General features: G+C 58.5%; 1 protein-coding gene across 1 annotated transcript; it reads left to right on the top strand.

Moving 5' to 3' along the window:
• The first annotated feature begins 13263 nt into the window (after window positions 1-13263).
• Window positions 13264-22360, top strand: CABP7 (calcium binding protein 7). Its single transcript, XM_019426621.2, has 5 exons — window positions 13264-13809; window positions 20100-20243; window positions 21136-21248; window positions 21578-21731; window positions 21961-22360. The coding sequence occupies exons 1-5, from the start codon at window positions 13701-13703 to the stop codon at window positions 22086-22088; spliced, it is 648 nt and encodes a 215-aa protein (XP_019282166.1). The 5' UTR covers window positions 13264-13700; the 3' UTR covers window positions 22089-22360.
• The last annotated feature ends 721 nt before the right edge of the window (window positions 22361-23081 follow it).

Here is a 23081-nt window from a genome sequence, read left to right as displayed (position 1 = left end):
CCCCCCAGCTGGTTGGGTCAGCTGAGCTGTAATCACCAGGGGCCTGGTCATCACTCAGCCACACCCTCCCCCAGCCCCTCTGGCCCAGAGGAGCATCCATCAACGTCTCCTTCCCCCTAATGCCCAGACAATGAGCCAGTACCCCCTGAATCCGCTGGCCCTACCACTGGCAGCCCCTGCTGCCTCCTCCTCCCCTGCCAGCTGGAGGAGCAGGGGCCACGGAAGGAGCGCACAGGGCCTCGTCTCCATGAATCCTCTTCTGGGTGAGAGGGCACGGCTGTGTCCCCGTTTTATGGATGAAGACACTGGCTCCCAGAAGCCAGAGACTTACCCAGGGTCACAGAAGTGAGTCCCAGAGCTGTCACTCAAACACTGGTTGGTCTGGCCCCAAAGTCCCCACTTTTTTTTTTTTAATTTTTTTTTAAATGTTTTATTTATTTTTGAGACAGGGAGAGACAGAGCATGAACAGGGGAGGGTCAGAGAGAGGGAGACACAGAATCTGAAACAGGCTCCAGGCTCTGAGCTGTCAGCACAGAGCCCGACGCGGGGCTCGAACCCACGGACCGCGAGATCATGACCTGAGCTGAAGTCGGCCGCTTAACCGACTGAACCACCCAGGCACCCCCAGAGTCCCCACTTTTAATTCCTGCCACCATCCTCCAGACTTCAATTCCTCCCCCGCCCCCCCTACTGAGCATGAGAGAGCTGCAGACTTCCTGAAGTTTCGGGCCCCACAGGGGCTGCCAGAGGGGTTGCCGCCTGCTCTTCCCATCCCAGCATCCCAGGGACAGCATGATGAATGAGGATCTCGTTGGGGGCAGGTGCGACACACCCACACACCCGCAGACCAACCGGTTGGGTGATGGATCTTTCCTTCCTCTCCCTTCCCCAGGGGCTTAGCTCCATCTGGTCAGGCGCAGCGCCAGGCTGATGGATAGGCCACCCACTGGGCCACCCTAACTGCAGCCGCCACCCACATCCCCGCTGCTGCACGCCAGGGTCAGGAGGGCAGCTCTGCAGCCCCTCGTTCGGTCATTCAACAATCACACACTTAGGGCCTACGATGTGCTGGAACACAGAGCAAGTGAGACAAACCGGGAAACCAGCTGTCACCCTCCAATGTAACAAAATGTGGTCGGGGGGCAAATAAAGGGTGGCTATGAGGGCCAGAGGAGGCCTCTGGCCAGACCTGAGGGACCAGGGTGATGGCAGAGGCAGCAGCTTCTATAAAGTCCTGGAAGCGAGGAAGGGCAAGACATGCTCAAGCAGCTGGGACAAGTTCAGGACACTTACGGCCTGGAGCTGGGATGGGGGCAGGGGGCCAGGGGAGGCGGAGTGATAAGGAGCCAGAGTCAGGTCAGCACTTCCAAAAGACCCTGTTGCCTGGAAGGAGGGGGCCTGCTGAGGGTCTGCAGAAATTCAGGAGCAGAAGAGAGGGTCCCGGTGGTGGGACTGGAAGAGACAGCAAAGGGGAGGATGTGAAAGATGCCAGAGCCAACAGCCAGGGTGATGGTATTAGCCCCACTTCACAGACGATACTGAGCCTCAGTTTGGGGAAGGACTCGTCCAAGGTCACGCAAGGAGGGAGAGGCAGAGCTGGACTAGAGATGCAGTTGCATGATGGCCAGTGGTCCCCAAAACCCCGGCCTCCAGGCCTTGTCCCCAGACTCAGCCTGGCCGGGTGCTGAGGACACCCTCCACCAGCACAGGCACCACCTCATTCAGGGAGGCAGCTGTCCCCTTCATGCTGCCACAGACCGGAGCCAGGCAAGAAATATCACATCATTAAAATGACAAATCCCTTCACTAACTGAACTGGAAGGCCCGTCTCCCTGCCTCAGATCCCTTCAGCCTCCCTCTCCCCACAACCCCCGGCTCATCTCCCCTCCCAGACTGGCAGGAGAGCACGCTGGGACCACCGCCTCGTCCCTGAGCTGACCTTGGGTCTTAGCCCTCCAGCAGCCCTTCCTCCTCCCCTTACCTGTCCCCTGGCCACAGAGGAGCTGGGGAGGCTGCTCTATTCTATAGGTGAGGAAGCAGGCCCCAAGGAGGGGGCAGTGAGGCCCTCCAGCTGGGGCTCCCTCCTTCACAAGGGTACTGGCCATCAGTCCCCCAGTTAGCAGCAGGGGGCTGCCCCAAGTGACCCCAAAGGCCCATCCAACCCTGGGATTCCATGATCCCACCCTGTCACTACGCAGAAGAACAAGTCCAGAGCAAGCCTAACATTCCAGAATAGGGCCTGTGATCTGGGCAGAGCCTTTCTTCAGGGCCAAACTCGTGTCCCACCTTGTGAGGTGGACAGGGCAGGGGGTGTTCTCTTGGATTTACAGGCAGGAATCCTGGTAGCCTTAGGCAGGCAGCCGCCTCAGTTTCCCCACTGACAATGGGGGGCCAACACTGTCCCTTTTTTATATATATAATTTTTTTGTTTATTTATTTATTATTGAGAGAGAGACACAGAGAGGGAGCACAAGCACAAGCTGGGGAAGGACAAAGAGAGGGAGACACAGAATCCGAAGCAGGCTCTAGTCTCCGAGTTGTCAGCACAGACAGAGCCCAACGGAGCTCGAACTCACCAACCGTGAGATCATGACCTGAGCCAAAGTCAGACTCTTAACTGACTGAGCCACCCAGGCGCCCCGACACGATTCCTTTTGATTAAAGCTGAGACCGAGCTTGTATAGGACCTGGTGGGTGTTGACTGAGCACATGTCTTTCCTCATACCCACTGACATATGTCAACATCTCATCTATGCCCGAGTGTACAGAGAGGCCCACATGTGCAAAGTGCACTGCCCACATAGATGCGTGCAGTGCCCACACTGCTCTGCCCTGGCCCTGGGTTCTTGGGGTCCAGGCGTTAAGACCTCTACATGTGCATATCAGCCTCCACACATGTGCACACACCAGGTGTGACATGCCCACATGCACCCGTGCACGCCCACACCCCCTCACACATCCACCAGGCCTGTCTGTGTACATCTGCGTCACATGCCCATAGCCGTTGGGAGACCCACGTGAAGTCCGTGCTCCTCTGGGGAGCAGGGCAGGTGAACAGATGCCAGGAGACGCCGCCTGGCCCTGCAGGCAGCCCCGGTTCCCAGAATGACCCTCCCCCCTACTCCCCATCCCTCCTCCAGGACCAGCCAGCAAGGACATGCCGTCCGCCCGCCTGGTGTCCTGGTCTCCTTGGACGCAGACAGAGCCCATGGCGGTGTCTGGCGCATCCTGACTTGGCCGAAGCAACCGCATTGCACCCCTGTCCCCCAGTCCCCTTCCCCGTGCCCAGCACTGTCCCCCTGCTAGGCAGCTGCATGGGTCCCCCACTCCCCACCCTCCCGGGTCCACAGTGGGGAAGGCACTTCTTTCAGCAATCACCACGAGGGGTCTTACAAGTCCTCCTAACTAACCTTGAGCAGGTTCTTCTCTCAAGACCTCAGTTTTCCCCTCTGGAAAATGGGAGTGAGGTCAAACAGAATTTTGCCGGTCGATCTCTGGATGTGCGATTCTCCCAAAGGCCAGGAGAGGGAAGATGGGGGAGGGGGTCAGGTGGGGAGATACAGGAAGAAGGAAGCAGAATTTTAGGGACCACCCCTCCCTGGCCAGCACCAAGCCTAACAAGGCTGAAGGTTGGTGATTCGAGCACCCCTGAGTCTGGGGACTCTGCTTGCTGTGCATTCTCTCAGTTGACCCTTCCTGCCACCTCCCAGTGGGTGCATCATTGCCATTTTACAGATGAGGAAGTTGAGGCCTGGAGAGATGCCCTGAGGAGCCAAGAGCCCCCCAGCTCCCTCCACTTCCTCACACTCAGGGCCATTGTGTGGGAGCCATGTCTGAGACTACTCTGGTACTCCCCGTCCTGCCCTCGGTCAGGGAGGGTGGCATTCCGGGAATGGCTTTCTCTGGAGCCAGGCACCTCCCCCCTCTCTGCTCTCTGCTCCTGGCTCTGAGCCCACCCTTCGGCACTGCCCATCCATCTGCTGTCACTTCCTGGCAGGCCCAGTGGGCCATACATCACCTGACGAAGCCTAAGGCAGTGGGCCCAGGCGGGTGGGCAGGGCATTATCGAGAACTCTGGACCCCAGTGCTGGGCCCAGGTGCAAGCCACCTCAGTGCTGGTAGTGGCATTTCAGGCACTGTCTCCTGCTTGGGAACAGGGAGATGGGGCCAGCAGAGGAGGGGTCTCCTTAGAGTCCCTGAGAGTAGCCCAGAGGTAGCCAGCCACTTCTTGTGGGGGGACCAGGAAGGAGGCAGTCAGAGGCCACGGGATGACCTGGCAGAAGGGGAGAGGAGGTTGGGTTGATGGCCATCAGGTGGAGGGCACTGAGGTGGACATTTGGCAGGAAGACACTTTCATTTCCCCCCGGCCCCCGTCTGTCTAATTTGCTGATATAGGTCGCCAGGCACTGTCTCCTAACTGAGCTGCTGCAGGAGGTGGGAGCCAGGTCAGCCAGAAGGAAGGGCTCACAGGTAGGGGTGCCTCAGCCACAGTCCCCGCCCAGCATCTGCTTCCTGCCCCCTCAACCTGCACACTTCCCACAACCCGCCCTCACCTCCCAGGGCTGCCTCTGTAGGGACACTCCCATTCATTCATTCACTCAACAGCTATATATGAGCACCTACTATATGTCACAACACTAGGGATACAGCAGTGAACAAAACCCAGTACCGGCAAGAAAGGAGAATCCAGGGATGCCTGGGTAGCTTAGTCAGTTGAGCATCTGACTCTTGATTTCGGCTCAGTTCACGATCTCATAGTCTGTGAGTTCAAGCTCCGCATCAGTCTCTGCACTGACAATGTGGAGCCGGCTTAGGATTCTCTCTCTCTTTTTTCCTCTCTCTCTCTGCCCCTCCCCCACTTGCATGTTTTCTCTCTCTCTCTCTCAAAATAAATAAACTTGAAAGAAAGAAAGAGAGAGAGAGAGGAAGAAGGAAGAATCCATGTGTGTTACATTGTGGTATGTTCAAGCCAGGACAAGCAGGGCAGTGGGAGAACAGGCACCATTTGTCTTTTGATGTGTGTTTTTAAACATAATTTTTAAAGCTAGGGGGGTCAGGGAAGACCCACTGGGAGGGTGATTTTTGAGTAAAGAGCTTAAGGAGTGAGCGATGAAGATGTCTAGCGGGAGTGCGTGACAAACACAGCCAGCGCCAAGAGGTCTGAGGTAGGAGTGTGCCCGACACTCTGCCAGGAACCGCCAGGTGAGCAGGGGGCAGGTGGGGGCGGAGAGGTGAGGAGGGAAGTATTGGGGCCCCTCGTGACTTTGGCCCTCCCTTGGAATAAGGTGGATGCCATTGCAGGGCTGTGAGGGGACTGTGGCCTGTGTTTAAGAGAACAACCAGTGGTAGGCTAGGGGACCAATGAGAAGGGCATGTGACGGAAGCCCTTGGTCCATGATCTCTCTGTCCTCCCTCCAGACCTCCCTCTCTTTTCTTTTTCTTTTTTTGCTTTATTAATTAATACAGCAAAGATTTGTTGAGTGCCAGGCATAGTGAATCCAATCCAAAGGACCCTCCACCCTGCCTCCCCTCCACGCTTGACAACACATGCCCCATGTGCCAGGGGTGGGGGCTGGGCCCGAGTTCCGGCCCACGTGCCTCCCTCACACAGGTGCAGAGTGGCAGTCTCACGCGTGACGAAAACCCACCAAATATTGGTGTTCAGGGATGTAAGCCTCACATAAACATATGAGACTAGCATGGAACACACACAGGATGTCCGCTACCCTCTCTGGGCCTCAGTTTCCCCATATGAGAAGTGAGCAGAGTGGGAGAACCTAAGACCCTTTCTTATTCTAAAATGGGGACACTTTGTGGTCACCCAGAGTCCTGGGGGCCATCCTGCAAGGCCACGGCGTTGTGGCTCCATAGTAAGCCCATGGGCAAGGCTGCACAGAATGGTGTGAGCCCACATGAGCACAAGGGCACGCGTATATGAGGGTGCAGGGAAGGGCTGGGCTTGTGGGAACCCCTGTGCCCTGTTCTGTAGGGAGCTGGGCTATGAGATTTGGGGTCTTTTTGTGTAATGGACCCCAAGGCCTGCTCCTCCCAACATGATAGTTCTGGGAGGGGCACAAACAGACCCCTAACTGTGACCTCCCTCACTCCACTGCCCTGGGGGCCCTGCTTGGAAGGAGCAGTAGATGAGAAGGAGGTCCCGGTGGTGACCCAGCCCCAGCCTGGGAAGGGCCCTGCCTGCTGCTCCCTGCCCCTGGCCCCACATGGCCCCCCAGTTCACCCCGGCCCCCCACAGCTCCTCTAATTACACAGCCATAAAGCACAAATCTCTAACGATCCAATTAGTAACGCCATTACTGCTCTGTCCAGGATTAAAATTACCAATTAAACTGCTGTCGATTTTATCATCACTTAGGCTCGACACGACCAGGGCACTGTGGGCCTCAGAGGCCCATTAGCGGGCCTTAGGGTGGGGGACCAGCTGGAGGCGGGGCTGCAGACTTAGTTCAGCCTTGGAGGACAGAGACTCAGCAGGAATTCTTTCGTCCACCGCCCTGGGGCATCCTGGTACCCTGCCCCAGCCCTGTCTCTCAACATCAGGGACTCCAAAGGATCATAGCCTGGCTCCCCGATTGGTGGTGGCCAGGGCAGGAGGGGCCACTCCCTGGGCAGCGCCTCCAGTCTGGGCCTCTCCCAAAGTCCCCTCGTCAAAACTCACCCATTTCATGTCCTGGACACTCAGTGACGGGCTAATCTGTGCAGCCCTGGGACACGGAGCCAGAGGTGTTCATCTGAGAACCTGGCTCCCACTTCGCTTGCCCCCTCTCTGCCACCACAGAGCCTGCTCCTCTGCCCACAGGCTTGCAGTGCCATTCTTACCCATGTCCCTACTGTAGGGGCAGGGGCGCCACTCTGATGAGCTGCTCACAGGTCAGTATATCTCCCAAGTGACATGCAGGGGCCCCTTTGGGGGGCCTTCAGTGCCTTGTCTCAGAACAGGAGAGATCTTGGAGGACAAAGTCAGAGCCCAGGGAATATAGGCAAGTGTTGACTCTGCCTCAGGGGTGGGGGTGAGATTCCCATCCCCAGGGGTGTGCAAATAGGAGCTGCTCTCAGGCCATGTCACAGCAGGTGGAGGCAGCAGCTCACATGTGGGAAAGGATAAGTGTTGGGCTAGATCACCGAAACCAGGTAAATAACTTGATCCTCCTGAGAAAGAACTGGAGGTGTCAGGGTCTGAGAAACCCCTCGGGGAGCCAGAAGGTTCTGTTCTCTGTTCTCCACTTCTTGCCCTGGAGGTGCCTCCGCAGAATGAGAGGGTCAGGAGTCAGGGGAGGGGACAGTGGCAGGGGTCCAGGCAACCAGAGACAGAAAGGCAGCTGTGAATCTGAAAATTCAGCCCAAGGGGCTGTGCTAAAGGCTGCCAGTCTGCAGCATCTTGAGGACCCCTCTGAAACACTGAGGGAACAGTGATGGTGAACCCTGACCCTGGGCTTCCTCTGTCCATATTCACCTTCAGAAACAGCTGCACCAAGTGTCCAAGTTCCAACGACTAGGCTGAGGTCACACAGTTATTCTCCTGGGTCTGACCCTAGCGAACATGCCCGAGTCCCCCCTGGAGGGGACAGGGTGTGCCAGGTGAGGCCACAGAGCCCAGCCACGGGGTCTGCGTATCTCAGCACCTGTGCAGCTGCTTGTTCAAATGGAAAATTACACACAGCTCTTTATGTTACACACAGAGATGCAGAGAAGAGGAGGCAGGCCCAAGGGGGATTGCAGGGTCCCAGCCTCACCCTGCTCCAGATGTGGTAAGACCTTGCAAGGAGAGGCAGCTTCCCCCCCACCCGCATAATGCCCGGACCAGCCAGAGACAGGGCCTCTTCTGGGGGAAGCAGCCGCCCTGGGCAGGTCAGTCGAATGTCTCATCAGAGGCAACAGACTGAGGCAGGGATCTGGGAGCCCAGAGCAATTAGGAGCTGGCTCGCGCCTTGTCTCCTGCCAGCTGCCACAGCTGTCACTCAGGAAGTAGGACTGGAGCAGGGGCTGGGCCAGAGGTACCCGTGATCCCACTCCCAGACAGCAGCCTGGTCATATGCTGGGCATAGGCTCCCACTTCTCAGAAGGGGAGACCAAGGCCCAAAGGGGACAAGGGACAGAGATCTCTGTCATTTCCTGGGTGGGATATCCCCATGTTCCTCTTACCCCTGCCCAGACTGTTTCCCCCACCAGCCTTCTGCCCCTGGAATAGGGATTCTAATCCTGGCTACACCTTGGAAGCTCTTGGGAGCATTTTAAAAATACCCTTGCCCAGGCTCATGCCCAGCCCAGTGGGAGCAGACTCTTTGGGGTAGGAGGGCCTGGGTGAGTGCCCGTGTCTGTCTCTCCTTGGCTGGGTTTTTGCACTTATTGACATCAAACCTTGCCCTGAGGACTAGAAGCTTCTCTACTTCTGTGACCATGCCTCTCTCTGCCTTCTAGACCCCTCCTGGGCTCAGGGGAGTCTGGGGTCCAGAGAGAGAGGCTCTAAAGGTCCAGCCTTTCAGCAACATGTTTCAGCACAGGGCCACCTGTGTGTTCCAGGGACAGAGGCACCAAGCACTGTCACTTTCTTCATCTCATCACATCTCAGCAACTTTGGTCGTGTGATGGCTGCATCAACCCCCATTTCACAGGGGAGAAAACTGAGGCATAACTGACATACTCAGGACATAGAACTAACAACAGTAGTAGGATTCATCCCAGCCACACTGGATTCTGAGTCCAGTGCTCTTTTTCCATCACCAAATCACTTCTCAAGGAGCAATAAATTCAAGGACCTGTCCCCTTTGCCCTGTGTCCCCCTGCTGGACTCTGTCTCCTGCTCTGTCCTGTCTGCCCCTGTCACTTGCAGGAGCTAGGCATCTGAAGGTTTAGAGGGGGTGCCCGTGGCAGGGCGGGATTAGAGCAGACAGGAGCCTCTAGATGCCGGCCCAGCTGGGTCAGCCTCTGCAAGTCTATAAATTCCATTATTCATCAAGTGACTGTGTGAGTTTGCCTAGACGATGAATATTTTATTCACCTCCAGACACTGTCCCCAGCGGATTCTTGGAACAATATTGTTCCCTAGCCAAGGAGCAGAGGCCAGAGCCTCTGCCCTCCCTGGACACTCCCTTCCCCTCAGCACCTCCTTGCCTCCCCCCGCACGCCCCCCAATTTGTACAGGGCTGTGGTTAGCGGTCCTGAGTTGACCTTGAGTTTGACACTTGCTCTCCCTCCACTTTGATATCCTCTTCTGGACTATGGGTTCATTTACTGTCTTGCCGGGCTCTCCATCCCCCCACAACTGCACCCTACGTGGCTGGACCCTGGGCTCTGCCAGGAGCTCTCCCTGGTGCTGAATGTGGGTGGCAAGAGAATGCTGGCCTCCAAGGAGTGGTTTCCAGCCAGGGAGGGTGGCAAGCCTGCTGGTTTTGAGATGAGAGGGTTCCAGTCTCCAGGAGGGAGGCACCCAGCCTCTGGACAGAGTGGTCTCCACTTCTCTCCCCTTCCTCCCTGCCACCTGGTGGATTCTCCCAGAGTCACAGGTGGTTAACCTCTCCCAGTGTCTCCAGCACCCTGAGCTAAGGACTAGTGGGCAAAGTCTGTGGATGTGGAGACCCCTCTCCGGAGGGGCCCACGAGTTGAGTCTCCCAAAGGCACCCCAGGGAGTGTACTGTGATGGCGGCATTACCTTCCCCAGATGGGGGAGCGACAGACATAATTCACACCCTGCAATCACGCCATCTGCTCCCCTGTGATGTGCAGAGGAGAGGACGGGGCTGCAACACCGAAGGGCGGGTGGGTTGGTGGGCGATCATTCATTCATTCATTCATCCTGTCATTCATTCATCCAGCAGACATTCATCCAGCCCCTGCCAGTTTCCCAAGCCCAGCCCAGCCCTGCGCCAGGCACTAGATCCAGGAGATACAGACTCAGAGCTTGCCCTCCAGAGCTGAAGATGGTCCTCTCACACTTCTGAGTTTTGCTTACCCTGGCTTTTCCTCCTGGAGTTCCCTTCACTCATAGTAAGAGATACCATGTTCTGTGCACCAAACACTTCACATGCAGGATCTAAGTGTTCATTCTGGGGGCTAGACCTGCTCCTATTTAACAGGTGAGTAAGCCGAGGCTCAGAGAGTGTAGCCACCCAAAGGCACATGCCCGGCTCTGGGTTATCCATGCAGAGCTCATGGCACTGCCTCACCCACCCCACGTCTGAGACTTTCCAAGTTGCTTTCATGCCCTTCCTCTGCAAAAAAGGCACCACCCCCACCCCCTCCACTGCCCTTCGCCAGACAGTGAGCTGCCACCTCAACCATGCTGCTCAGTTCTCTGGTGCTTGCTCTGTGAGCTCCAGGTATAAGCAACACCCTCTCGTGTTCCAACTTCTGGCCTCACTTGCTTACAGGACCTAGCTAGCACCCAGGGGCTGCCCAGTGGCTGAGATGCCCAGTGGTCCAAGGTAGGGGGCTGCAGAGGTCTACGATGGTTCCCAGAGGAAGCAACATTCCTCTGAGCCTAGAAGGCTGAGACCAGAATGACCCAGAGCTTGGCTCCTGAAGCCCTTACCCTTACCCCAACCCCAGTGCTGCCTCACAATGATACATGACCCAACCTGGTCCCTTTAGTTCCCTAAGCAGGGGTGCCCTCAGCCATGAATGAGGGCAAGGCCAAACTGCTTTCAGAGGTTTGGGGGATGCCATGCAGGTTATATGCACAGCCCAGGTACCCATGGGCAGATAGAGAAGGGAGAGCAGGTGTAGCTGGTGGCACGTGGAAGTCCCCTAAGCCCACAGTCATCCCTGTGGGCTATGGCTTTGCATCAGGAGATAGACAGGGACTGGCCTGAATCACCAGGGACAGGGGTGCCAGGGATGGCCTAAGCAGTGGGGTGTACTGTGACCTTGAGGCTGTCAACCCCCATTGGGTCCTGTCCCTTTGACCTGGTGGGAGCCTGCTCCAGGGAACAGCCCAGTCACAGGATGTATAACCTGATCCCTTGGCCACAGACTGGAGGGAGGCCTGTGTCTCCGTGGACACCCGTGCCCTCCCTCAACACGGACCTACAGGGCCTGGCTGTATTAGGTAGGCCCATTCACTTGATTTTTGCTTAATTTACTCGCAGATTGTTTCTGCCTTGTCCTTTGAAAATTCTCTGCCTGGGCAACAAGGCTGGGAGCTACAGGGGATGCAGCAGGAGCTACCCCTCTGTCAAGCGAGCGCAAACATGCTCTGTAGCAGCCTCTCCAGACGCCAGTGGGAGCTGGGCTTCCCATCAGCCCCTTAGCAAGCACCGGCCCAGTCTCCCTTGGCACAGGGGTCCTGATTTAGAACTGGTTGGCCTGGGCTGGTGCAGCCTGGCCACTCAGTAAACACGGAAAGAGAGAGCTGCTATAGCTCATGCTCTCAATCAATACATAGCAGCTATAATTATTATTAATTCATATTCCTTGGGGGAGTTTTCATGCTAATAGGAAACTCCCAAGAGGTACAGGGATGCACTGGCAGACTCATATGTTACTTCACTTCATCCTCGCCACTGCCTGGGAGGTGGCATCGCCACTCTCACTTCCCAAAGGGAAAGCCAAGGCCCTAAGAGGTTACAAGAGGGGACTAAGGTCCTATGATAGTGAGGAGGTGGTAGATGCAGGAGCCGCAGGTCTGCCTGGCTCTGAGTTCTGGGTGCTTTCTTCCCCACTCCTCTGCTGCATTGGAAGACCCAAGGGAGCTCAAAACACTCAGCTCGATGGTGGACCATCCGACCAGGAGACAGGTGGATGAGGAGGGTTTTGGAGTGGTGCTTTTCTGGGGCCTCTCACACCTCCGGCCTACAGTTCTAATGGGCACCCAGCTGATCCATAGAGGCTGGGGAGACAAATAGCTGGGGTCTTTCCTGGTTCCTCTGTAGGTTGTGGACGCTGTTGGGATCCCCCTCCAGAGCCGTGCCTGAGAAGTGCTGGGGCCCAGGCCTGGCCCAGCCCAGCTCGGCCAGGGCTGGCATCTCTCCCTGAGCCCCCTTTCCTCAGGCCCCAAGATAGGGCTGTGATTAATCAACTACAAAAGCAGAAACAAACAGAAAAATGTAATCAGCTTGGGAAGGGCAGGGCAGGGCAGGGCAGGGCTATGGCAATCAGCTTTCCCACTGGGGCTGTTGGCTGATTGAAGGTGGTTCCAATGGGGCCTCCAGGGGCTGGTCCTGCAGCTGGGGCCATGGAGAGTCCAGAAGGTCAACCCCTATATATATATATATATATATATATATATATATATATATATATATACACACACACACACACACACACACACACATCTGTGCACACATGCCCATGCCACTCCTAGCCCATGGGCCTGTACACCACCCCCAACCCGCCCATGGGCTCCTGCTCAGAAGCTCCTGCCCTCCCCTCCCCCACCAGCTCACAACCTTGGCACACACAGATTTCCATACACACTCCCAACATGTATCCATCTGCATGTGGACTCAAAAACACATGAACACACCTCCTGGATAACAGATATAAGCACACACATACTGCTCCCACAAACACCTGACGCCTCACCCTGCTGCGCACCACATGCCTTGGGGCCTGGGTGAGCCTTGCACACACCTTAAGTCTAACCAGCCACGTGAACTCACACCAGTCCCTACAGGCACCCAGCCACCTCTCTGTCCCTCAGTGCCCTGGGTTGGGGGTGGGGAGAGGCATAAGACAGACAAACCCTTGGCAGCTCCCCAGGCAGAGTAGTGGGGACTTGGAAAGGAGCCAGGACTGGGGCTCTATTGTGGAGGGCAAGGTCAGCTGCCAAGCCTCAGCCACAGGGCAAGGTAGCTTGTCCCAGATCCGTCCCAAGCTTCTGCCTGCTGCCTGAGCCTTATGACCTTGGTCAACGCCCTTCTTTCTCAGCCTCAGTTTCCCCATCTTGGAGCCCCTCCTGACACCAATACTGTATGATTCTCCTCCAGGACCCAGGCATCTGGGGCCCATCTCACCTCTCTGTCAGGTCTCTTCTGGTCCTCAGTTCCCTGTTCTGTTCGTGGGGGGTGGGGGCGGGCCAAGGGGCAGGAAGGAAGGGCCCCACCCCCACCTTGGTCTTGGTAGCTGCGGACTCTGGGCGAGGGACAGTGATCCTCCGCAGGGGGAAAGGGGAACCTGGGGCTAAGGAGAGAAGGAGCAGCGGCGGGCTAGGGGCGACCGCGCAGGGGCCGGCGGCGGGAAGGGGCGGGAGGGGGGGTGGAGAGCGCAGAGGGGGCGGGCGGCGGGCGGGCGGGGGAGGCGGGGAGCGCAGCCAGCGCGGCACAGAGCGAGCGAGCAAGCGAGCACGGGAAGCGGCGAGAGCCGGAGCGGCGGGCCGGGCGGCCGCGCCGGCGAGCGGACTAGCGGGCGGCGAGCAGCGCGGAGTGCGCGGGGCACCGAGGAGCGGGCGCGGCGGGAGCAGCGCTCGGCGACCAGAGCGGAGAGGCCCGAACGGCGCCTCCCCCGCCGCCCCTGCGGGGCCCCGGCCGGGAGCCGGACGAGGGAGGGGGCGGCATGGACCGGTGGCCCGGGGCGCGGGGGCGCTAGGCCCCCGGAGGGGCGCCCCCCGCCTCGCCACCGCTGCTGCCGCCGGGCCGCACTCCGCAACCGCGCGCCGCGCCCGCTCCAGCCGCCCCCGGGGCCGCCGCCGGCCCATGAGCCCCGACCTCAAAGTTTGCGGCGGGCGGGCGGGCGCGGAGCCTCCAAGATGCCGTTCCACCCGGTGACGGCGGCGTTGATGTACCGGGGCATCTACACCGTGCCCAACCTGCTGTCGGAGCAGCGCCCCGTGGACATCCCTGAGGACGAACTGGAGGGTGAGTGCCCCGCCGGGACCCCCGCCCGCTCGCCCTCCTACCTGTGCGCCCAGGTGAAGCGCGGACTCGGGGCGCAGGGGGTGGGGGGGCCGTCCTCAGGTGCCGGCTGCCAGGTGGGCGCTCCAGCGAGCAGCTGCGTGGGGAGTCAGGACCAACTCACACCTCTGGGTGCCGCGGTGGGGGTTGCCAAGGCTGAGGGGCGGCCCAGCCCCTGTCCGCACGGTCCCCCGCGCTGCGGAAACTTGCTGAGCCCCGCAGCGGGGTCACGGGGCCGCGCAGTCCGCGGTGACGGTGCGGCAACGCGGCGGTTTGGGTGGGGGTCCGAGCTGTGTCCCCCGCGCGGGCCCGGCCGGAGCACCCGCATCCTGATCCCCTCCGCGGCGCCCGCCCGCGGCTCTGCGCTCGAATTGACATTCCGCTCGTGTCGCTTTTAAAATCCAATCTGCTCGGGCAGCCGGAGAAGGGGAGAGGGCGACTGCCCTGCTCTTAACGCCTGCGGGGCTGTCCCCAGTTCCTCCTGCGGCCTTAGCCCCTTCCCCACAGCCCTCCAGGGACCCCCAGCCCAGAGCGCCGGGAGGGCGGCCCAGGAGGTGGTGGCGACAACAAGTGGCCAGATTGGGCGGCTTGGTCTTGATAACCAAGCCTGGAAGGGAAAGGCAGAGGCTGGGACCCAAATCTAGCCCCCCAGAGTCTCTCTGTCTCTCAACATGAATGGGGGACCTTAAAAGCAGGGTCTAGGCCAGATCTGAGCAGAGGTCAGGGGCTGGAATCCCTGGACCAAAGATTCTGGGGGAGCAGTGAGCCCCCTGGGGCCTGTAAGCTCTTTCCCTCCTGGGCTGGGGGCAGGTGTTCAGTCTTCCCTTCTCCCAGGCCTCCTAGGGTCCTATTTGGTGTGGAGTGGGGGTTCTGGGCTGATGGGAGTCCTGGACCCCTAGGATCTACTTGTCTGCTGTTGGGTAAAGGGCTGAGATCACCCAGAGGCCGGGCCTCCCTTTGGTTATCTTGGGTCCAGGGATCTCTGAGATCTGGTGTTCATCAGGGCTTAAGGGGGTGTATCTGAGACACCAGTGCAGTCAGGGATGATGATGGGAGCACAGGGGAAGGCATGGAGAGAGGTCCTCCCTCATTCCTAAGCCCTAGAGAGGGTAGATCTCAAGGGAGTCAGACTGGGTGAGGGGAAGATCAAGAGAAAAAGGTAGCTACCCCCACCCCCCCAAAACCACACTGCACCATAGGCTATGAGCCACCTGCTCCTCTCAAGTCCCCTGAAAGCCACCAGAGGCTGTCAGAGCCACGGAGATGGGGTCTGGTGTCTGATGTGAGCAGAACAGATAGATGAGTGATACTGCTGGGTCTCTAGCCTCGAACCCCAAAGCCCAGGTGTCTTCCCTGTCTGCCCAGGGCCTGGGAAAAGGAAGAGGTATGATGAGGACCAAGAGGGCAGGGGATTGGGCAGAGGCCGTCACTTCCCCACCGTTGTCTCCTCCTGCCCTGAGCCACCCCGACCCTCTGCCAGTGTCTGCCTCCATGGGTCTTCCTCCATACCCTCCTGCTGGCCACTTGGGCAGGGGTCAACATTGTCCCCCCCAAATCCTGGCAGCTTCCACTTCATTCCCTACCCTTGTTTCCAGCACCCCACCATGTCTCACGGGGTCTCTCCTCTCTTGATCTCCCAGCCCTGGGGTGCAGACCCTCTAAGAAGCCAAGCAGAGGCTGGGTTGCAGGGGTGAGCGGGCATAGGGAGGGCAGTGCAGGGGCAAGGAGGCCGCAGGCTCCCCTTGGGCCGCCTGGCAGACACACTGGCAGGAACCCAGCAGCGTTAGTCACCAGCAACACCAAACGCACTCCTTGCTTCTCTCCTGTCCCCTTCTCCTGGGCCCTGAGGAGCAGAGGGATCCTGGCAGGGGGCATCTGAAGGGCAGGGCCCTCCTTGGGGTGGTCAAGTGGAGGTCGTGGAACAAGCAGATGCCTGGGTGGCCCCAGCCTACTTCCGAGCCTGTGAGCAGCTGTAGATGAGGGCAAAAAGTCCTCCGTGACTGACCTCTGTCTTGGCTGTAGGCACCCAAAAGCCCTCTTGAGGGACCAAGTCTCTGTAGGCCCCAGTGGTCCTTGAATGCCAGGGCTAGATGGAAAAGGTGACACCCCCCCTGCCAGTGTCCTGCATTAGTGCTCCTGCCCCAAGGCCGTCTGGATAAGACCCAGGCCCTTTGCTGGGAGGACACCCACCGGTGGAGGATCCACATGTGCAGAGAAGAGGGAGCCCAGCAGCTTGGGATGAAATGCTGCAGACATGTGCCTGCCGCAGAAATCCAGGGGGCGGTTAATCTGAGGGGGAGAGGGACCAGTAAGGGAGGTGGAGAGCACAGGGTGTAGATGAGGGCTTCCCAGCCGGGCAGCACTGGGTTCAGATCTCTACACCATCAACTCATGGAGTGACCTTGGACAATCACTTGCCTTTCTTGCCTCATTTTCTCCATCTGTAAAAGGGGCTTGGCATTGCCACTCCCTTGGGCTGCCGGTGACAGAGGATGAAATGGAGGTGTTCATCAAGGGACCTGGCACGCAGCGGCGGGCTCACGGGTTCAGATGCAGCAGCAGGGGAGGCCAAGGAGGGGGCGGGGGGGGGGGGGTGGGGAGAATCCTGCATGGGTCAGAGACTGGAGTGTAGAGAGAGGGGTGAAAGGTCTGGAGTCAGGGACCCATGGTGTGCAGTAGGACAGGTCCGGAAGGCAGGATCTGGGGAAAGTCTGGGTAGAAGAGTCCTTGAAGGTCTGACAAAGGCGTCTGGGGGCCTGTGACCCTGGTGAGCCATGGGTGGAAGTTGGCAGAGTAGATGTGGCTGGGCCAAACTGGCCTGCAGCCTGTCTGACCCTGAGAAGAGGCACAGGCTTTCCAGATTTTCCCTTCATCCCGCTCCACCACCATCCCGCCCATGACATACACACCCAGCAAAGCCCTCCAGGGTCTGCAGGAGCACAGAGGCTGGCCCCAGTGGCATCAACGGACTTGAGCACCTGAGGGTAGGAGTGAGGTGGCTGCAGGCCGTGGCCCAGCCCTTTCTGGCCAGAGAGAAGAGAAAGGAGACAGACAGACAGACAGGCAGGCAGCCACCAGGGCAGAGTTCTGAGGTTGGCACTTGGCCTGCTCATTCAGACAGTGGAGCCTGCATCGACAGTGGCCAAATAGGGCATTCAGAGTATGGAGGGTGGGGGAGTCCCCTATCCTGCCCCTCTTCCCTGCAAGTCCAGCAGCCGCCTCTGCGCATACTGGAAACTCAGGGACGCCAGAGTGGTGGGGCGTGGGGCCAATGCCGCGGAGAATGGCAGCTGCTGCAGAGGACAGACACTGCCCCTGCTCTGCGAGTGACCTCCAGCGTGTGCGCCCCCTTTCTGGACTCCAGCTTCCCGACAGAGTGCTGGTGCCTCTTGGGACCTGTGGGGATGCCTCAGGGTCTGTCACCTGCCCACATAACCCAAGATTCACCTGTCGTTCACTGTCTCCTGTCCAGCTCAGTGAGTTTCCTCAGAGCTCTCAGAGGAAGGTCAGGGGCTCCAACTGAAGCAGCCATGGGCTCTGGGGGCCATACCCGGCCCCTGCCAGGGTAGGAGGAACGCCTGGACCCCAGCTCATGGCAGGGGAGGGGGCCAGCACCCACTGCAGCCCCACCGTGGGTTGAGGGTTTTGCCATCCCACCTTGTGATCTCCCAAATGGGCGTCTACAGAGGAGGAAACTGAGGACCCAGAAAAATGGGGTGCTTGACCCTGGGCTCCTCCTTCTAAAACCAGCTGACCCAGAAATCTTGGGGGTGGCACCCTCGACCCTGTCCTCAGCTTGATTCCACTCTTCAGTGGTGGCCCATAGGGTGGGTAGGGGTGGGGTCCTTGGCGGTTGGACAAGGTGACAAGCAACATTCTCAGTCTTCCCCCATGTTTCTTGCCTGCTTGGGGAGCAGAAAGCAAATGCTTACTCCTACCAGGATTGTTTGTAAACTAGGAGTAAATGGGCTCTGAATGATGGCTTCACACCAAGTGGTGCATGAACTTCTGCTCAGCTCTTTTCTCTGTGTGCTCCAGATGGGTAGGTTCTCCAAATCAGTCATTCATTCATTAAATCACTAGGTCAGCAGATGTTTATGCTCGACAGACAGGGACTGTTGCAGGAAATGGGGACCCAGCTGTGAACAAGACCGACCTGGCCCCTGCCCTCATGGCATTCGTAATTCACAATCCAGTGTGGTCAGTGCAAGGGAAGAACAGGGTCTGTGGGAGCCCAGAAGAAAGCCAGAGTCAGCTGGTGGTGGAGGCGGGGAGGACACCAAGGAGGTGATGCAGTCCATGCTGGGGACCTGAGATGCGTCTGAGTTTACCATGGTGAAGAGAAGAAGTTCCGGGCAAAAGGAGCCACATGTTCGAAGGCCTGGATGTGGAGCAGTGCTGGTGTTTAGCAAGGCTGAACAGGTTCCTAGTGCTGGAGTTCAGGACACCTGGGGTGGACAGAGCCTGTGGCTTGGTCAGGAGGGCAACAGTGCTGGCCAGAAACCCAAGTGTGTGTGGCGGTGAAAGTGGCAGAGGGTGTAACTGGTTGCATGGCCAGTGCCTTAATCTCTACCTAGAGACTCCCAAGCGATATGAGTTCCTCAGCAGCCTCCATGACTCTGGGTGTCCGCTCATATATACCTCTGGTGATAAGGAGCTTACCACCTCATCAGTGGCCCAGGAAAACCCTAGGTGGGAATTGGCCTGGAGTTCCAATCCGGGGTTTATAGAAATCCCTGGGCTGGGCCCACATTTCCCATCCCAGCTCCTTTCTGGCTTAGGGGCCCCTGGTTCGACCAGATTCTCAGGCCCAGCCTAGGATGGGTGGTCTGGGGGCCCAGACATCTCAACTGTAGCCTGCTGTCTTTGTCTTGGCCTGCATGCCATCTGGTCTAACCTCCAGGCCTTGGGTGCAGACACCAGGTAGGAAGAACCTGATAAAGTTTGGTCATGGCCACCTTGCCATGGCCCCTAGTCTTCAATGGGGCCAGTGGGATCTGGGAATAACTGCGTGGCACAGGATTCCACAGTTTTAGGGGCTCATAGACCTTTAAGGCCAGGCCTAGGCCAACCTAACTTCTGCTCTCACCAGAAACAGCCTTAACTCCAAACTGACCCTGGGCTGGCTGTTTTGCCTCTCCATGCCTCAGTTTACGGGTCTGTAGCGTGGAGCATTTTCATCTGTCTCTGCTTCTAAGTACACCCACACCTACACCCAGGGACAGGATTGTGCCTGTTGAAGTCTTAGGGGAAGGCTCAGGCAAAGGCCAAGAGGCTGGCAGGTGAACTGAACAAGGGAGCTGGAGCGGAGAGGGTGTGGGAGGAGTGAGATTACTGCTCCCACCAAAGGAAAATGCTCTTTAGGGCCCTTCCTGGGCCGAGTAACAATGAAGGTGAGCAGAGAGAGGTTAGGACCCCTCAGCAGTTCCTAGACATCTTTGGTAAAACTCTTGTCATACCCACATCACTATTGGGCATTTTACTGTGGGTGAGACGGAGTTTGACCCGAGGTCACTCGGGTGGGGCATTGCTCTCCACCCCTGAGTCACCCAGGTCCTCCGGCCTCAGTCTCCCTTTCTGTACAATGCAAGGGACAATCCCCACATCTGAGCAGGCCTGGGCTTGCTGTGGCCCCTCTATCCAGTGTCTGCCTTCCCCCAAACCTTGGGCTGGGGAGACAGTCTGCACGGAGTTGGCAGGCCTGTCAGTCCTGAGCCGGAGATGGTGGCTGCCCCACGTGGCACCATTAAGGAGTGTTGGCTGGAGTTTCTAAGCTGAGCCCAAGGGAGGAAGCCATGTGATGGGAATGAGGGGGTGTGGGGGACGGAAGGAGTGAGGGGTGGGCAGGGAAGCCTTTGGCAGCTCACAGAGGCCACCACTACCAGGCCCCAGGAGCCCGCCCTGTGGGACTCATGCTACCCGCCACACGGGGTCGTCGTGAGCACGCCCTGAGAGGCTGTGGGAGCCTGACAAGCGAAGGCTGAGACCCTGAGGGCGCTCTCCTCTCTCGTCAGTGCCACGGGCCTGGGCACAGCTTTGCTGCCCAGCTTGGCTTGCCCTGAGCTTCCAGAAGGGAGTGCTATGGTGGACTCCTGGACCACCTGCCACTTGTCTCTGATCAGTCAGACCTGCAGGCTCCATAGTGGATTCTCAATGCCGTGGTCAGGCTGCGGGTTTGGGGATCCTGGGGGCCTGGGAGGGGGGGGGGTGTGGGGACAGAGACGAGGTCCCAACCTGCTCTGCTCCCCCAACAGAGATCCGTGAGGCCTTCAAAGTCTTTGACCGCGATGGCAATGGCTTCATCTCCAAGCAGGAGCTGGGCACAGCCATGCGCTCCCTGGGCTACATGCCCAATGAGGTGGAGCTGGAAGTTATCATCCAGCGGCTGGACATGGACGGTGAGCATCATCCCCTGCCTCAGTTTCCTCACCCCTCACCTGGGCCTCTGAGGCCTTGAGCCTCTCCCTCCCAGGCACCCCCTAAGCCCATAGCAGTATGCAGCCAGGTCTGGACCCATTTATCAGCCTAGAGAATAGAGGCCAGAGTGTGACGGCCCCAATCATATCCACGCACGGAGGTCAGAAGCTCTGCCTCTCTTGCTCTGTATTCGGAACAATTTTTTTAAGATTTTTTTTTTTTAAGTTTTATTTGAGTGATCTCTGAACCCAATGTGGGGCTCGAACTCATGACCCTAAGACAAGAGTCTCATGCTCTACCAACTGAGCCGGCCAGGTGCCCCCTGAGCGATTTTTGAAATACAGGAAAGTAGAAAGGGTATACTAAATACCCCAGGTCCCCTCACCCCAAATAAAAAATCATTTAGTTGCATTTGCCACCTGGCATTTTATTAAAGAAAAACAAGTAAAAAAGACCAGTAATGTCCAGTCCTCTCTTTTCATCCCCCCTGTCCTCACTGTGGGCCTCCAGCCCTGCCTCCTATCCACCTAGAGAGCAGGTGGTGGTCTGGGTAGATTGTGCCCTGAGCTGTGTGGGGAGAATGTCAGGCCCCACACCTGCCGGGGGAAGGAAGCAGGGTGCTGGGAAGCCATGGTTTCTGAGTAAACTCTGAGGGTCTCCTATGTACTTGGGCCCACCTGCTGCACTCCATCTCCATTTTACCAGGTGGGGCCTCATCATATTTGGTGAGTTTAGCATCAGCCCAGAGCTTGGCAGATGTTATGTGTCCCTGAAAATAACTCAAGGCTCAGAGAAGGTGGGACCTGCCTGAGGTGGCCCAGGACCCAGCCCAGTTGTAAGCTGGCCCACTGATTGAACCTATGCTTGCCCTAGGCGACGGCCAAGTGGACTTTGAGGAGTTTGTGACTCTCCTGGGACCCAAGCTTTCTACCTCGGGGATCCCAGAGAAGTTTCATGGCACTGACTTTGACACCGTCTTCTGGAAGGTATGCACTGGCTGGTTGGGACCTAGGGTGTGCACACTGTGGAGGGCTGTACTGGGGCTAGTGAATAGCCAGGGCCACGCCGTAAAGGGGAATGACTATCCCAGGCTTCTATCCACTGGATGTCTTGTCTCCCAGAGAGCCATGGGCTCCCTTGGGGGGGGGGGGCGGCGGGGGGGCTGGTATGGTTGAGGACTCAAGGAATAGAGTGAGTGGTTTCCAGTCCTCCAGAGTCTGGAGGTCTGTTGTTGGGCTTGTGTGGCTGCAAGGTTCTGGGTGGCAGCTGTGGTGGTGGCAATGGCCAGAGCACTGCGTCTCCTTCCCTCTGCAAGTGCGACATGCAGAAGCTGACCGTGGACGAGCTGAAGCGGCTGCTGTACGACACCTTCTGTGAGCACCTGTCCATGAAGGACATCGAGAACATCATCATGACGGAGGAGGAAAGCCACCTGGGCACAGCTGAGGAGTGCCCCGTGGACGTGGAGAGTGAGTGACCGACCCCTGGTACCCCATGGGCAGGCCAACTGCTTGGGCAGGGGGAGGAGGAACCAGGGGTTGACAGGGGGTGGCTGGGGGCCTCCTTGCCAGCCCCAAGCCTTGTGTCCCTGCGCGTCCCATGGGACAAGCCTGTGTGCGGAAGTGCAGGCGGCTCCTGATTCCATGCTTCGCTGTCCCCGTCTGTCTCTCTCTGGTGCTCCCTGGCGGGCGGCCACAGCCTGCTCCAACCAGCAGATCCGCCAGACGTGCGTGCGCAAGAGTCTGATCTGCGCCTTCGCCATCGCCTTCATCATTAGCGTCATGCTCATCGCAGCCAACCAGGTGCTGCGCAGCGGCATGAAGTAGGCGCACGCGGTGCATGGGGCCCCCTCTGCGCCCGCCACCGCCTGCAGTCCCTTCCCTCACTCGGCTCCCTGGGCCACCGCCGCGTGTACTTCAGGTCCTGGACATTTGGCAACCCCACCCCACCCACCCTGTGGGCCCTGCATGGAGCTGTGGCCTGGCTGTGGAGGGCCTGGTGGTGGCTCTTGAGGGCAGCCCCCAGCCCCGCCTCCACCTTGCCCATCCTGGCCCGAATGTAGCACTCACTCTTCCCACCATCCAGGGGCTCCTGGGAAGTTTAGGAGGAATTTGTACAGGGTCCTGTAGCTGCTGTGGGCACTTAGGCAGGAAGGAGCACCCTGTGCCCAGGGTCACACAGCCAGCCCGACTGTGGTCCCTGACATTTGCCCAGGGCTGTGGGCAGGGTGGAGATGAGGGCAGAATGCTTCCTCTTGGAGAGGGGGTGAGGCTGGGGTCTCCTGGGCCCTATTCCCTGGCCAAGCCTGGGAAGGCCTCTGGCCTTCTGTGGGGTCCCTTTCTCTGACCCTCCTTAGACTCAAACTCAGCCTTCCTCCATGTACCCACTGGGGCCAAAGAATTTGCCCATTTCAGAGAGGAGGACCCTGAGACTCAGAGGCCCCCAGATTTGGCTTCAGGACCCCCTTCAACAGGGATTTTCAGGAAGGGCAGAAGCGCATGGAAGATGGGGCATCTGAGGTGGCCCTGCAGTCTCTCTACCCTCTGAGCCCCCTCATCAGAGGCCTACTGGCCTGAGGGCCACATTGCCCATCACCACCCAGCACAGAATCTAGAACTGGAGTGCAGTGAGGAGGGAAGCAGACCAGGGGCCGGGAGTTTCCAAATCTCCTGAGTAGCCTGTGCAACCTTCCCGTTGCAGGGGGCTCTTCTGGGGCAGAAGCCCTGGGAGGGGCCCTGTGTCATGCTGGGCTAAGGGGCTGGTGTAGCCCAGCACTGTCGGTGCCAGGAAGCTCAGCCAGGCCACTCCAAGTCCGGGGC

The sequence above is a fragment of the Panthera pardus genome, unplaced genomic scaffold, assembly GCF_024362965.1.
Source record: "Panthera pardus isolate Hobbes unplaced genomic scaffold, ASM2436296v1 HiC_scaffold_15, whole genome shotgun sequence".
Taxonomy (NCBI): domain Eukaryota; kingdom Metazoa; phylum Chordata; class Mammalia; order Carnivora; family Felidae; genus Panthera; species Panthera pardus.
This window is presented reverse-complemented; position numbering and strand designations above follow the sequence as displayed.